Genomic DNA, 16,408 nt, shown 5'->3' on the forward strand with positions numbered 1-16,408 from the left:
AAACCATGACTACCCATGTGACGGCTATAGAAAGCCTATTTCCAAAGCTTATATTAAATAATCCTCTTAACAGATCAAACACGTACCATGGCTACCCATGTGACAGTTATGGAAAACCTACTTTCAAAGCTTATTTTAAAGTATACATTCTCCTACCTATAAGAGATCGTACACGTGTTAAAACCATGGATGCCAATTTGACGAATTACTCCCCAAGCTTTTATTTGGTACGATCTTGCATAATAATGCGAAATTAACGAGTTATAATGACTGTCAAATATGACTAATATATATATATATATATAGACTCTCTGCCTCCAAAGTCTACCTCCAAAGTCTATGTTAGAGGATCATCTTCCATATATATATATATACCTCCAAAGTCTATGTTAGTAGGATCATCTCCCATAGAATGACACTCATGAGAATATATATTTATATATATATATATATATATATATATATATATATATATATATATATATATATATATACCTTTGGTCATAGACCTTACGCTCCAAAAGTTAAGTCGGTATCATCCATCTTGCAAGAGAATGACATTCATGAAAATTGAACAATGACTGCCATAGAATGTACTCTTGAAAGGCTATATTGTTACTATTTCAAAGGAAAATAACGCCCATGAGAATTGAACCATGACTGTCCAAATGGCGGCAGCAGTCATGGTGGCCGCTCCCATTAAGTTGACTTGCCTCTAAGGGCTCCCCATCTTTTTATTTTTAACATTTTAAATTGAAGTAAGTACTTACATTTGTTAATTAATACAACTATGACTTGGCTGCTTTTAGTTCTGATATTTTAACTAATTAATGAACGCATCCCTTCTATTTCAAGTAAAACAGCCCAAAAAAGTGAGTGAAGTAGACAGGTGAAAGAAGTGAGGAACGATGAGGGAGGAAGCTCCTTGGGCCTTGTTTTCCTCCTGAGAGACCGTTGCATCCATTATTAGGACGTTCATTGACGCAACAACTACTTAGATCGTGGCTTCATTAATGTTTGATGATAGAAAACGCGTTTGGTAGGTCTCGTGTCTGATGTTCTAAAATATTAATCCTTCCAATCTCCATTTAAATTATTCAAAACTAAATTAAGAGAGATCAAGGATCTTTTAAACTACAAGCAATTTTAAACTACAAGCAATTGACATGATACATATTTAGCCAATTTATACATTGATACTAACCTATTTATACATTTAAAATAAATTTTCAGTTTTTTTTTTTGCTACTTTAACATTTGCGGATCTATCTTAAGTGAGTAGAAGGGTAACAACCCACCACCCAAAAAAGAAACCAGAAGGTCTCTCCCATTCCCTCTACCTTCTGGGTCTTGAATCAAGACCCTGAATGTGGTACAATACACACTTAATTGAATGCTGTAATCCATTGTTTACGATTTTAAAAGAATAGTACCCACGGGAATCAGACTCCATCAAACACAATATTTCTGTTTCCAAAAACAAGAAAATTCTTATTTACGAGCTTTCAACAGTTTACAAGTTATGAAAAGCTCACTCTTGACAAGATTTCATTTCTAAAAGGCATGAATCACCTGTCCCCCTCCCTTCTAGTTATTTGCAGAAAGCCTTGTAATTCAAATACAAACCCATGTTTTAAAAATTGATTGAAAGATAAGGTTGTCATAAACCCTGGTTTTAAATATATATATATATATATATATATATATATATATATATATATATATATATATATATATTTGAACGTGTCGACCAAACACAACATTAATTGTTTCTTTGAAACATCAGTTATGTTAGTGTGGTTATATTTTATCAGGAAATTCGACCAGCATTATTATATCACCATTCATTCTTTTACAGTTTTTCAAATTAATTTTTCTTTAAACATTCGACGACCTAAAAATATCGGGTGTTGTTAAAATCCAGATTCGGATTCAGGTGCGAATATAAAAATAAGATTGGGATTTCGGATACAACATTTCTTCATTTGTATTCCATTCGAATTTGTGAATATCTAAAAAAAAACTTAGGATATGGTTAAGAGTATATTGGATTTGGATCTGATCCACGGACGCTTCTCAAGTTCGAACCAAGATAAAGTTCAGTTTGCAAATGGAACCGGCAGATCTGCTGGGTTTCAGGTGAATCAGCTGTGGATTAGTAAAAAGAAAACATATTAATTTTTAAAATAAATAAATTTTAAAATCTTGGAAAAATATTTAAAATAAGTAAGTATTCCCCATGCAAGTACTTTCGAGTTGGCCTCGCAGATGAATCGGTTTGCATATTCGGCTTAGCATTTATACACGAAATCAGAAATTAAAGCTTGGTGCGGCCGAAATTTTTTAAATAAGTAAGTATAACTTGTACTGCAAAGTTCTACCTGAAGTTGTACTGCAGATTCTAATTTGAGGAAGCATTGTACTCTCCCTTTCTCTCTCTCTTGAAGAGGAAGAAGATAGGTTTGCCAGCTTGCCGGCCAATGTGATGCGGTCAGAAGCTCCGCAAGCGCGAACTCCAACGCGGGAGAACTGGCCGTAATATTCCCCGGAATTTCCTTCCAACTTGTTCCGCGCCTGCCGCCGGCCGGCAGATTCTTCGCCGCTACTTCGTCGCCGTCACTCCCCCTTTCACCGTCCTCTGAAAGCTAAGGCCAAGGCCTCGAAGCCTACGAGATGCTCCCTAGCAATAGGCCCTGCGAAGAGGGCAAACTAATCGAGAGGGAAAAATTTTCGTTTGAAACCTTTCGGTTTGATCGTAATTTTCAAAGAGGCCTGAATTTTTTTAGTTTATTGTACTGAAATTTGCGAGAACAAGGCCGTGAGACGCGCGAAAGTTACAGCATTTTATATTTGCTCGTTTTAAATTGTAGAGTGCTTGTTTGTTTTTATGGAAAAATTTAGTTCAACATTCTTTTTAACCAAATTAATCGCAGTGGTGATGATAGTTAATTAATTGTTGGACAAGCGCCGGGGAAAGCAATAGCTGCACAAAAACGAAAATGAAAAAAAAGTGAGGCCCTATTTTATTTTAGGCTTACAGGAAAAATAACGACGTAAAAAAGAATTAAGTAAGATTTTTATTTTTATTTTTGGGCTTCGCTATTAATTTTAGGGGACTTTCCATGAATCTTCAACTTTTCGTAAAAATTATCAGAATTTCTGATTTGAAGTAAAATCCAATTACCACGACAAATAAAAAAGAGTTAGTTAACATTCTTTAAGGGGGCATTTGATTCACTGGCAACCAGTGGAATTTGATTATGAAATGATATGCATATTCAAAAATCAAAATTCCAGAATTATGATCTCAATCTCGAAAGGTGGAATTATAATTCCAGAATTTTACATTTTTTTCATTTTTCTTTGGAGCAAGGCATGAAGGTTTTAATTCCGTAAATTCTAGAATTTTATTTTCATCATAAAATTAAAAATTTCATGCTTCCAAACTTCAATGGAAATTGGAACTATAATTTTCATTCCAATTTCTGATTAGACTGAAATTTGATTATAAAATTTTGATTCCAAAATCGAAATTCTAAAAATCAAACGCCCCGTGAATTATATCGTATGAGATAGAGCACGGCACCAAGTGGATGGTTTCAACTAAGCACCCTGAACTTTTGCTAAATTACATTCTGATCATTTGGACTAACATTTTTTTTCATTTCTCTTGCTATTAGTACGTAGCAGCCTTTACAAAAAAAAAATCAATATCATTAGAAAAATTACAAAAGACGGTTCTGTTTTTCGAAAATTACAAGCAAAAAGCAAGCCCTTAGAAGGAATAAAAGTAAAATGATGATGGTTATGAAAGTTTAAGCCCGTGGGTATTAATTGTCCCGGAAAGAGTCGAAAACAAGGATCCTAATTGATCATCTCGGATTGAGTTGTTCCAAATTGGTAAAATAAGTAAAACTGACGCTCGCCGTAAACCCGAACACCTGCAAACTCATTATTTAATTGAATTCCGCCCTACGAAGATGGCTCGGCCGGCAAGATCCCATAATCAGGCCACTCTCTACTTTAAATGCAGAGAAAAAGAAACCGAAGATCACATTTAAAGCATTCACAGAATAACGAGAATGGTAGTTAAGTTTTCGATTCAATCAAAACTCACATGCTGCCTTTCTCACAATTCTCAAACATTTATTGCGGGGATATTTTATCTCGCGATGACTTGTCGAGGACAAGTCCGTCCGGTAGGTTTGACCTCCCAAAACAATTCATTCTTTTAATCTTGTACTAGACTCCAAGTAGGGAGCAAGCTTCTCACATGACATGACATCGTTGATTTTAGGTGGGGAGGTCCACATCGGAGGAATTGGTGCGAACACGTAGCTGAACTTTCCACCACACAAATTCTAGGTTCTTCCACGTGATGGATTTACGTGGTTTTCTAATCCCAATTTGAGCTCCCAACAGTTTCAAGTTTTATGTATTATATGCTTATAAGATTCTTGCTTAAGAATCGTTTTTTGTTTCTAAGTTGGTAGGAGAAAAGTTGGTTCAAAACCGATAGAAGTAACTTTAAAACCTTTTGAGGTCCTCCTGAACTTGAGGAGTTGGCCTATGAAATCATTTTTCTTTAATATTTGTATATGAATTTACATATGCCAGTACATGTACTGGAAACTTAATAATTTGATTATGTTATCCCTTCACAATGTTAATGAAAGTGAAAGGCATATGCTAGGAAAGGTCAGCAGAGAGGTGTGGCTGTTAAGGAGGTGTTTGATTACTTCAAGTCTCAGATTCGAGGGTCTAACCTCACGTGGAATGTACCTTAAATTAATTGTTCTAGCAAATTTGTGGATTTCGGAACCATAAACTCAAGATCTTCAATGAATCTCAAGTTTGAAAGGGGGAAGAGGAGGGATATTGGCGGATGTTTGATTAACTTTGGTATACTTTGATTTAAGATCCTTAGGATTTGAGATCTAAGGATGTAAGGTCAGACCCCTCGTCGTTGTCATCTTAAATCAGACTTTATGTCAAAGCAAAAAGTAAAATGAAGAACTTAAGTGTGGAGTTTAGGTCTAAATTGAGATCCTTAGTTTGATTAACCATACAGACTTTAGTAGGGATCTTGTGCCGCATCAGCAAAAAAGAAATGTCACATCATATTCATGGATCTAAAATTTGAAGCAACCAAACATCGTCTTAGATTTTAAGATGCATGGATTAAAATTTTAAGATACAATTCAAACAATTTTCAAACAAAATATTTCAGATCCTAATCAAAAATCAAGGGTTTCAAATCATGGAACCGGAGATCCTAAGAACTTAGGTCACCTCGAATCTATCTACACACCCTAGGCATCTCACAGCATAAGTGGTGTAAACATTTTATTAGATCGTTACATGAGAGTATGGTTTATGTATAAGATTGCTGAAACACTAGATATCTCAAAGCCACAAGATATGACTGTATGTTTTAGGCAGAAAATACCAGAGTGAGTTTTGCACCATAACACATTGGCTTGAGCTTCCTTACTCTCGTTATTGATTAATCTTCACGAGGTGCAGAACGCCATGTTCAAAATTTAATAATAGCCACATCGATGCAGCATTTTTTGGACAAGCCATTTTTACATGTTCGTCTAAAGAGTAAGTAATGTCTGGATAAGCCTGTGTTCACAAGTTCCCATTGAAATAAAAGGACAAAATCTCACTAATACAGAACAATGGAACCATAACGGGTGTTACAAAACTTTGCATTGAGATGAAACGAAGAATTCATAATACACAACAATGAAAACAATGAACACAGAACACAGACACAAAATGTTCACAATTTACCAAGCAATTAATCACTAAGACAAGTTAGCAACTTCTACAACCAAATATTTGTCATGATTGAAGCTACATAACCCAAAAGAGAACCAAAATATCATGTTTCCGATGCTTCAACTAAATTGATCTGGGTGATTCAGACAGATTCACTGGAACATGTTTACGGACACCTCTATCTGGACCACCAATAATTCCCCATGTCTCATACTGCCTTTGTCGGGCTCTTGCCCTCGCTACCTCTTCAGGAGATTTTTCTGAGATGCAATAAGGACATGAAACACCCTCCTCCCATTCAGAAGATTCCATGTCCACATCACTAATGGGCTTCTTGCATCCATAGCATAGCTTGTATGTCCCCTGCTTCAACCCATGTTCCACAGCAACTCGCTTGTCAAACACAAAGCATTCACCTTCCCACAGGCTCTCTGTCTCGGGGATTTCTTCAAGGTACTTCAATATTCCACCCTCAAGATGGTAAACCTAGCATGCAAGGGGCACGTAAAACAATAAAGATACAAAATAATTGCAGGCAACCTTCACATTCTCAAAAAGACAGTAGCAAAGGAGTCAATGCCAGAACTTGTATAGTTCTGCAGCAACAAACTAAAGCAAGAAATTTATCACCTCGTCTAAAGACATTGGCCAAATCCTCGACCCTAAGACTTGTTAAGCATACCATTTAGACTCTCTCATTTAACGTCACCACTAGGCCAGGGGACAACTGGTATCATTTATATGCCTTCAATATCAGATGCCAAACCAACAAACCACACCAAGTTTTTCCAAGTCCATGAAAGCTTGCTTACGATTGACGTTCAAAAACCCATCCGAGTCAGCCAACTTGACTCGGTAATCAACCTTGTCAAAAATGGAAAAACCAGGAAGTGTCAAGACTTGGCTGAGCCACCCAAGTTTTGGAAGAGTTGGAGGTGGGTTTAACTGAATCATTCATGGATAGAATCTAAGTGCACGTATTATACAAATATACTTGTAAATGACACCAAAACTTATATATATATATATATATATATATATACAGACACTCTACATAACTGTAGTAAATATATTACTAAAAATTTGTATCTTATATATCCATATACATTATTATACATGTTATGTGTAATATATCAGTCTTATAATGAATTGGAAACACTATACTTCATGCAAAAGTAAAGTTACCAAAACCAGGACCAGTGACTGAGTTGACCCAGAAAGTCACAAGTCAATTTATTCCGACTTGAGTCCTAAACTGGGTTCTAAAACCTTGCTTAGGATATATTGCAAGTGGGAGTCACTTTCCACTTCGCATCCCAGATTAGTGAATGGAATTGACCACAGAAACACCAAATATCGAGCTATTTACAGCAAATCTGCATAATCCAATCCATTGCAAGAATCAACAGTTTGCTATTCTGGACTTCACCCTTACAACCCAGGAATATTTATGACATAAAGTTCAACCTCACACTTAAAGCAAGGTTAACTGCATGTAGTAAGTCCTTCCTCCACCTACATGTGTGTGATAAAAAAGGCATTCACAAGAAAAGGAGAGAAAATTCCTTTTAAGCTAAAGCCAGGCACAGTTTCCATCAAAACTCTCGTTGTTGGATCTGCCTCTTCCAGCCTTAGTTTTAGATAACAGCAAAATCCTTTGCTTAGTTTTCTTTCCTGATGGAATTTGAAGTTGATATTGCCAGTAAAAGCTAGTACAATTGATTCAACATCTACAAATGATCCAGTAGATTCAGCTTTCATGACAGACCATGGCATCAATTTTCAAATCATTGACACTGAATAACACTATTCAGATTTTCATTGGCCTAAATTTTAAGATGTACACAATGATATGACACATTGAAAATGAATACTAAACATTTCATGTATTTTCTATGTTAATACAATCAAAACGTTGGTCATGGAGGAATAGCAAGAGCAATCATACAGAATATTACAAACTAGTCCACATTTATTTGATTGCTTTCTTTAAAGAGGATATCTGTTATTGATACTGTTGAATTACAGCATATCCCAGGTCCCAACTCCAAATTTACACCTGTATAGTGCAGCAACAGAATGAAGGGAAGATGCCAACGTTTCACCTCCAATTTAAGAAAGACTCCATTACATGACATTGATTACACACATATTTTGGATGAAACCACATGAAATTCAAATTTCATTACTTGATGTGGCAAACATATACATGCAATAGTAAACATACCCAAACATAAACATGATGACACATATTAATTGCCAAATCAAGACATATATACGCATGGTTTTCATGTACAATCGTTCGTCTTTTACAAAGATCTCATCCTACTATGTCTGCAACTGGCTAAACAATGTGAACTTCAATTTTTCAGGATTAGACTTGATACACCATGAAAAGGAATACAAATTAAAAAAATGTTCTCTATGAACAGTATAAGAAAGAATAAGATTTTTTCTATAACGGTAAAACCAACATTCGTTTGGATGTACTAAAAGCAATATTGTGATCGCAATAGGATAATAAATGAAATACTCTACTTCTGATATTTCTCAGCAGGATTAGATGTCAAGAAATTTGAACCCACTAAGTAACTGACTCTGAATGGCAACTTACCTCTTTGAATCCTTTGCTTAGGAGAAAACTTGTTGCTTTCTCACATCTGATTCCACCAGTGCAATACATGGCAACACGACTGGGAAGTTTGACTTCTCGGGACTCAGAATTTTCTGCGGTAGCATTATCCTGTTCATGTTCAGCTAGCTGAAATTTCTTATCGACCCATGATGAGAACTCACGAAATGAAGTAGTACACGGATCAACCGCTCCTTTAAACGTTCCAATGCGAGTTTCATAATCATTGCGTACATCAATGACCATCTGCAAGAAGATTAAGATAATAATATATTATCAAAGGAAATACCACATGCAAATAAGGTGTGGATGCTAAACCGAAATTTGAAACTTCAAGAAGTACAAAATTCAAACACAAAAAAAATCTCAAGTTTTGACCAAAACAGTTTGATCCAAAATGTTTTCCTAGTAGATAATAAATGAGAAACTGATAAGCATATTCACGAGTCTATATTACATATGATCCTTGTAGACAAGTTCACATGCTTTAGTCCTTGCATCTCTAGATTAAAATCTTTATTTCATATCCTGTCTTTTGAAGTCTCTAGCTTTGGGACTGGCTTCAAGCAAACTAAAAATTGATATCATGTATCACCTACCAAGTCTGCAAAAACTAATGTCAGAAACATGACAGAAGTGCAAATTTATTCTTATTATCAAAGATAAGATACATATATGTTATGTTCAAGTGGGCATCCTTGTACGAGATTGAGTTCAGACTTGACTGGTTACATGTAAATTTTGAACAGGTGGTCCAACATGTGAGCATCCTCTCGCATGTAGGCAAAAGAAAAAAAAAATGCACATGATGCGCATGCAAAAGCAACAGATGCACAATTTATATTTGGTTGGTTGCATGTATTAATGATTTTATTTGCCACACACAGACACACAAACTCAACCATACCCTCCCAGTGAAACTACAGTTTTGTTAGCAAATTAGACAAAATCTACACCTTTTTAATGTCTGAATTTATTTCTAAGCAAGAGTCATTTATCGTCATCATAAAGAATATTTTGTTTCTCCAGAACACATTACTTTAACAGAAACATATTCAAGTTCATATCACTAGACGCTCAGAAAGACGGGTTACTGTTGTCCTCACACCAATCATATGCATCCAAAAGGTTAAGTACCGGTAATGGAAACTCATTCTTATTTAACAAGAAAAATGAAACATAATCATTCCAAGTAAGAAAACTTACAGTGTTCGGATCGCTGATCAAAGAATTCCATTCCTTCGGCTTCACATATGTTCCAACTTGTTCAATGGGCGAAACTTTTGGATTCCCAAAAGTAACTATCTGTAATTTAAAGTTTAGACAATCGGTTACTGCATAACATGAAGATGACTAAATGGGACAGATACAAGAGAAGAAACTTGTGCCCATCGATTGTCATAAACTTACTTCTTTCTTAAGCTTGACTCGCACATGATCCCACCTAAAAGGTGCATCGTCGCCAGCCCCAAGAGGGGACTTGCTTGTATGGCCATGATGAATAGCCTCCTCCTCTGGGCCAACAGGCGATTCAATCTGTCGTAGACCACTTAGGCGCTTATCCGATTGTATAAATCCAATAACCTTTTCCACTGATTCACGTGTCCCACAAATGCTTCCATTAATCCCTTCTGGAGCAAGAATTATACCCCCTGAGACACGCTGACAAGGATCAGCTTGGTAAGAATAACCCATTGTAGTATGTATTTTACAGACAAAGGATCATGATGGATGAGAGAAACCTCGGAATGTCGTTAACCAAGGGGATACCAAAAGTAAAGAAACCTAAAGACGAAAAGAAGATGAAGAAAAGAACGATCCCAACGAGGTCGGCAGCTCGTGGATAAGGATGTGCCCCTTATCCGAGTTCAAGTTCCCTAACAGCGGAAGTTTTGCCGGCTGTTGGCGACCCCCTTTCAGTAAGTCCATCGTCTTAGGCGCGGTTTCTCGACATAATAAATAAAAAAAAAAGATGGAGGAAAGCCGGAGAAAGGAAAAGAGGATAGCGAAGGGTGACCGAGAGTTATATTGTTACCAGTTCTTCGCAGAGATTCCTCAGCGGCTTCCTCAACGACTCGTAGTCAGGGAAGTCGGCAAACTTGTAGAACGAAACGACCACCAAAGACTGAGACCATTCTTCCGTTTCCGGCACAGATTCGTTGGGCTTCTCGAGAGCAGACGAAATGGGTGAGAGAGCGGTGAAGATGGGCAGACCAGAAATGCGTTTTGAGAGAATATCGACATGGTTCTGTGGTCTCTGCTGATTGTTTGGAGGGTCTGGGGAGTTGGGTATCTGCGAAAACATGCTCATGGAGCTGGTTAAGGGCATTTTGGAGACCCTAGATAGCGACGAAGAGATGGCAGGCAGCATTGCTACTGCTGATACTGCTGCACTTGCTCTATAAAGAGAAAATGGAGGGAGCGATGGCATTATCTGCCTTCGGAAGAGGCATAGGCCCGTCGGATGAAAAGGGTGAGGAAGGAAGAGAACGAAATTTGGTGTTTGGATCAGGAGAATTCCAATGACCATCGACTTTCCTGTCGCGATGCACATATACAATGGGCTCGACTTACTCTTTGAAAGCGATCAACGATCTCAACCGTTCATACCTAAAGTTGCGCCAGCAGGATCTTATTTCATACAAATGAAACATTAGAAAATGTATAAACGATACCAATCGGCGATTATCTAAGACGCGGGATCCCTTTTTGAAATTACAATTTGTGATATGGTTGGGTTCGATTTGCAGTAGAGGCAAACCAAACCGATCCAATTAGCTAAACATTCACATAATAATACATTATACATTTCCTTCGGACTCGGTACAGCGAGCCCGACCTGTTTAGGTCCTTGCACATTTCATTTTGAGGATCGGTTCAAGTGGTAAATCGTTGAACAAGCCATGTTGATGTTAGCAACATGGGCACCAAACAATTGGATCAATTGATGAATCGTTTCTACGAGAAGAATCGGTTAAAATGCACCTGTTCTTCTCAGGCCATCCAGATGCTTCTGCTCCTCACACGCATCCAAATGGCCAGAACATTATCTATATGTGGAAGTAAAATAAATATCCAAACAAGATTGAATTGACAATCCTCCATCCCTTTTTGCGATCAAAAAATTATAAAATAGAGACTATGGATGTGAAAACAAGAAAAATAATTAGGGAGCTATGAAAAAATAGGTGAGGTGAAGAAAAAGGGGAACTGAGGTTTTATTTGTTTATTTACTATCTGGGATAGGTGAAGCCAATCTTAGAATGGTAGTGATTGAAGTCATTTTTCACATTGTGTATGACATCATATTTCTGATGTTATTATGTTTATGTAAAATTAGTATATTGTGTTGAATTTTAGGGACAAACATAAAAGGTGCACTTTAGGCGATAGATTTCTCATTCTCACATAAGTTTGCAGGTATGAAACTCAAGCCCGAGATTTTTTTTTTTTTTAATATATCAAGATGAATAGGTCGTTGTCCAATCGTGTGGACTAACCTTCTAAAGTGTGATTTTCATACAAAAAAAATATGGTTAACGGTCTTATTTCAGCCTTCAAAGAAAACCATAATATTTATTGAAGTAAACGAATAACAATGATGTTGAACCCCAATCTTAGCTAAGTAAACCTTATATAATATCTATACGTATAATTCAATTTGATCGAAGCAATGCCAAGTACGAGTATAGAGGGAGGACAAACTCAAAGGTACAAGATGAAATTCATACACAAACCTACTGGAAGAGCTGGAGGCATGAAGCAATCGTGATAGAACAGACATATTTTTAAGGGTAACATTTTTACTATATTTGGTCTTAAGACAAGTTATTGTTGAAGTATAAGATAAAAATGTCTTATGAGACGTTCTGGTTCATTACAAACTTAGTTACATAGTAATTAAACAGATGTTATAGTATTGAAATAGAAATTAACTTTCTTCATGACAAGTAAATTAGAAACATGCTAACGTGTCATGTGACATGGATTTTTTTTCCCCTTTCCCGGCAACCTGTCCTTGTCGAGGGGATCCAACCACGGTGAAATTATACCCATCGGACGGGATGGTACGAAGTAAATTAGGTTCCTGGTTAGGAAGACAAGCGTCATTTGACCGAAGGAGGAAGGGCGGCTAAGAAACCAAAGTTTCTTGGAGAAGACGGTGAGATTTCCTTCTTGCTACTTGCTAGGGTTTCTTTCTCTGCTGATCGGGTGGTGATCGAGAGGGAAGAAGACGATGGCTGGTAATGCTGGTCTCTTCAAATTCTTGAGGCCGAGTCTCCGTCCTCAATCAACTGACATCACGGCTGCCGCCATGTGGGGCGTTGCCTTAACCTCCGGCGCAGTCTGGCTCATCCAGGTCTCTCTTTCTCTCTCTGTCTGCTTCTCTCTGTCTTATAAAAGAAGCATTTGTGTAGCTTTGAGCTAGTGTGGTCTAGAATTTGTGGTCTACAATTCGATGAGATATCTCGCATCTGCTGTTGTTTCTGGTTTATAATGCTTACTGTTGATTGGTGCTGTTCCTTTTTTTTTCTTATTTCTCATCGTTTTCCCTATATGAAGTTCCTGCGTAGGAAGAAGGCGATCTGATTTAGTCCTACGGTTGATAGTTATGAAATTATAGAAACTGAAACGTCTGATCGTGCCTCCCATAAACCCCCTTACGATCCACCTATTCCTTCACAAACTAATCAACAGTCACTAAAATGGACAGTCGAAGGATTTGGCCAATTGAGGCACCACAACGGAGATGATGAAATCGTGCCTCCCCCATATCTCCTAGCCGCGGATCTTCCAATTCACAAATGATTCATGAATCAACAAACACTAAGAACGGGCATTAGCGGGATATGGTGTTCTTTGGTAAAAATTGATAGAAATTGTTTCCTATAGATCAAGCCCCGTAATATTTCACATTGGGGGCCACGTTCTTGTGGGCATTTCAAACACCTGGGTATCTTGAAGCTGATTCTGAAGAGAATGAAATATCAAAACTGATTCCTTTTTCTCAAAGATGTGCCTATGTTTGTCAGCGAAGCAGGTTTTCGGTCCTTTTCTAAAAGAGGGGCCTTTTGCTCAAGCCTGCATATCAGTCATGTTTAATAGGCAATTAACTTTAGTACGCCAATTGCATGTCACATGGATGTTAGATTGCACTTGCTTAGACAGAAAGGTACCACGAGTCGGGGAACTGCATACTGGAGTAGGGGACAATTTCCAACTTGTCTAAACGCTCGAGCCAAATTCAAGTAGAAAACTAAAATCGAGCTCGTCGAATTTGGGCTCAAGTAAGCTCATTTAAGACGTACTTAGAGAACGTTTTTCAGAATGTTAATACAACCCGACCTTGTCAGTTGTACTCATGGTCTCGTTTGCCTCTTTAAAATGTCAATATTTGAAATTCGCCTTCTGCTGTTCTATTTTTAAATATGCTTTTTCAATGCTTGGAAGGCTCGAGTGTAGCTGAGCTGAGCTGAGCTCAAGCTCGAGCAGGTTGAGTCAAGTCAAGTTCAAGTTGGTGAACTTGAGCTGGACTCAAGTCTGACTCATGAATACCGAGCAGCACTGTTTGGACATTGTACGCAATGTTGAGTACTCTTAAAGAAATGACTACTGATGTGAACATCATCCTAAAATGTGAATGGTTTATATCATTCACACAATCTCTCTGTAGGATAATTGTCAATGTTTTTCTCCTTGATCGACAGTAAAAACAAAATCATTATTGTTTAATGATAGGCCCAAAGAGACGGTTTGCATTAGATTTAAAAGCTTAATTGGCAAAACTAGGTCAGACTCTGGTTGGATAAGGCCCTAACGAGACTAGTAGGGACTAGTTAGCTTGAGTCAGTCCAAGTCCTTTGACTAAAATAAAATTAGTAAGGAGTTAGAGAGACAGAGACAGAGAGTGAAAAGGAAATATTAGAAAGAGTCAGTGCCAAGTGAGATGCAGTGAGATCAACTCATCAAAGTAAGGGAGGTTGTATATCAACTTGTACTCCAAATCTTTTCCCTGATGTGAACACTTAGTTACAAATGCTTACTCCTGTGGCTGCAATTATCCATATATTTCAGAGCCTGCCCACTGCATTATCTTCTGACCATGAATAAGGAATAATCTCTGGTTTGTGTTACTGTCACTTTTTATTTTCTGTATGGCTCTTAGAATATAAGTTTTTTTATACAAGTTGATATCTTGGTGATAATTATAACGTGAATGGATATCTATGTTCCAGAGTCCGATACGAAGTGGCCTTTGAAGCTCATTTAGTGTCAAACTTTAAAAATTGTCAAAGCTGAAACATCAGTTACATGTGTATCGGTTATGAATTCAATTAAGTTGTGTTGTGTATGGTCGGATAAAACTGTCTGATCCAAGGGTTTGTGAAACGTAGGTTCGAATGGAAGTTGGATTATCTTCTAAAAATTTGAATTTCAATAGTCTTCGACTGGATTGAAAGTATATAAAGATGCTTATGTTATAACTGTTGCTTTAGATGTTCAGTGGTGTTGCCTAGATATTTCTGTGGATTCCGTCAATTAGATTGATTGCAAAACTATATGCATTTGATATAGATAAACAGCTCTTAGTGTTTGGTGATGGTGTTCTGATGGGCAAGCAAGGAATTGTTATGCATCTTTAGACCATTTATTTTGGCTTCAAATGTTTAGATGAGAAGCTCATTTTGTCTTGAAGTGGATATGATAAGATCACCAATGGATAGAGCCTAGTTTCTTAATCTCTTTTTACACTCGAAGATCATGGCCTTAGAGCTTAGAAGCTTCCTATCCAGAGACAAGATTGTTCATTTAGTCTGTTTGTCATTCTGCTTTATGAGCTAGAGCAACTTACCAACCATTTCCTCCTTGTGGTCCATAAATCTAGTAGATTCAGTCATGTCAGCACGGGATTGTGGATGCTGATTGCAAAGCACGTAAAAATTACCAGTACTTCTAATGCAACTTTATTCTTCCTTGCTAGGAACTTCTTGTCCTTTCTTTAGAAAGAAAGGGAAAGAACTCACTCGTGAGGGATGGTCTTTAGGTTCAGGGCATGCTTATTGCATTTTTTAATGATGCTTCTAAAAAATTTCTTACTTTTTGGCACCCGATACATGCTTTTGTGCTTGGAATGCTGTAATGGCATTTTTTTGGAGCTGTTGAAGCATAAAGACCCTTCCAAAAAACACGTTCACAATTTGAAGCAGAAACACGCATGTCCATGTTTGTGGACAGACGCATGTATATAAAATTATAAATATATGCTATGCAGCATATACTTCAGACAAATTCAGCTTCTGAAAATACATACATATGTTCAGTATTGCTTGTTATGAAGTGTGCTTTTGTTTGCATACATTTGACAATAAACTTGAATTTTGAACGTCAAGCTTTCAACATGTAGTGTAAGCTGTTGATTTGTTTTCTTACTAAAAAAATCTGAAGCATGAACATCATCAATTTTTAACATGTTTTCTCTAATAAATCAATGACCATAAAGTTAAATTACATTAACGACATGCAAAACCATATAAAAAAAGGTGCTTGTATTTGTCCGAGATGGTGTAACGACTATCTTAAAAAAGAAAAAATCCTTATACAATTTATTTTGCTTTGCCGTCTTATTTTCTTTCTCCTGACTTTAACTCATTTCACTTTTTCATTTGGATGCCTTTGCAGCCATTTGATTGGTTGAAGAAGCAATTTGCTTCTCCACCTGCAGAGGGAAGCGCATGAAGCTTCTGGGTATCTTTTGGATTGTCAAGTTTCTTGGATAACTCAGACTTGGATATTCTCAAATAATTTTGGTCCTTGAGGTACAGAAGTAGCTTTTGGAGCCTGTTTAGGTAAATAGGATATGATCCAAGGCTCCTGCTCAATTGCTTTGAGAAATTTGTGTCCACAACTTTGTTCTCAATGCTTGCCTCTGGCTGCTTCTTTGAAAATTTTCCGAGTTGATGAATAAATTCACATTCTATTTTAAGCTTT

At 37.0% G+C, this 16,408-nt stretch overlaps 1 protein-coding gene across 1 annotated transcript; it reads right to left on the reverse strand.

The window, feature by feature from the left end:
• Positions 1–5,685: 5,685 nt before the first annotated feature.
• Positions 5,686–10,987, reverse strand: LOC116263395 (rhodanese-like domain-containing protein 7). Its single transcript, XM_031643132.2, has 5 exons — positions 10,455–10,987; positions 9,830–10,081; positions 9,626–9,724; positions 8,402–8,665; positions 5,686–6,273 (listed from the first exon to the last, which is right to left on the reverse strand). The coding sequence occupies exons 1-5, from the start codon at positions 10,971–10,973 to the stop codon at positions 5,911–5,913; spliced, it is 1,497 nt and encodes a 498-aa protein (XP_031498992.2). The 5' UTR covers positions 10,974–10,987; the 3' UTR covers positions 5,686–5,910.
• Between the last annotated feature and the right edge of the window lie 5,421 nt (positions 10,988–16,408).

The sequence above is a fragment of the Nymphaea colorata genome, chromosome 10, assembly GCF_008831285.2.
Source record: "Nymphaea colorata isolate Beijing-Zhang1983 chromosome 10, ASM883128v2, whole genome shotgun sequence".
Lineage (NCBI taxonomy): Eukaryota > Viridiplantae > Streptophyta > Magnoliopsida > Nymphaeales > Nymphaeaceae > Nymphaea > Nymphaea colorata.

Coding starts and splice junctions, on each gene's coding strand:
- LOC116263395 (XM_031643132.2), bottom strand. CDS start 10,973: ATGTGCATCGCGACAGGAAAGTCGATGGTCATTGGAATTCTCCTGATC. Junction 9,725..9,829: donor GAGTCAAGCTTAAGAAAGAA/GTAAGTTTATGA, acceptor TTTAAATTACAG/ATAGTTACTTTTGGGAATCC. Junction 8,666..9,625: donor TGATCAGCGATCCGAACACT/GTAAGTTTTCTT, acceptor ATCTTCTTGCAG/ATGGTCATTGATGTACGCAA.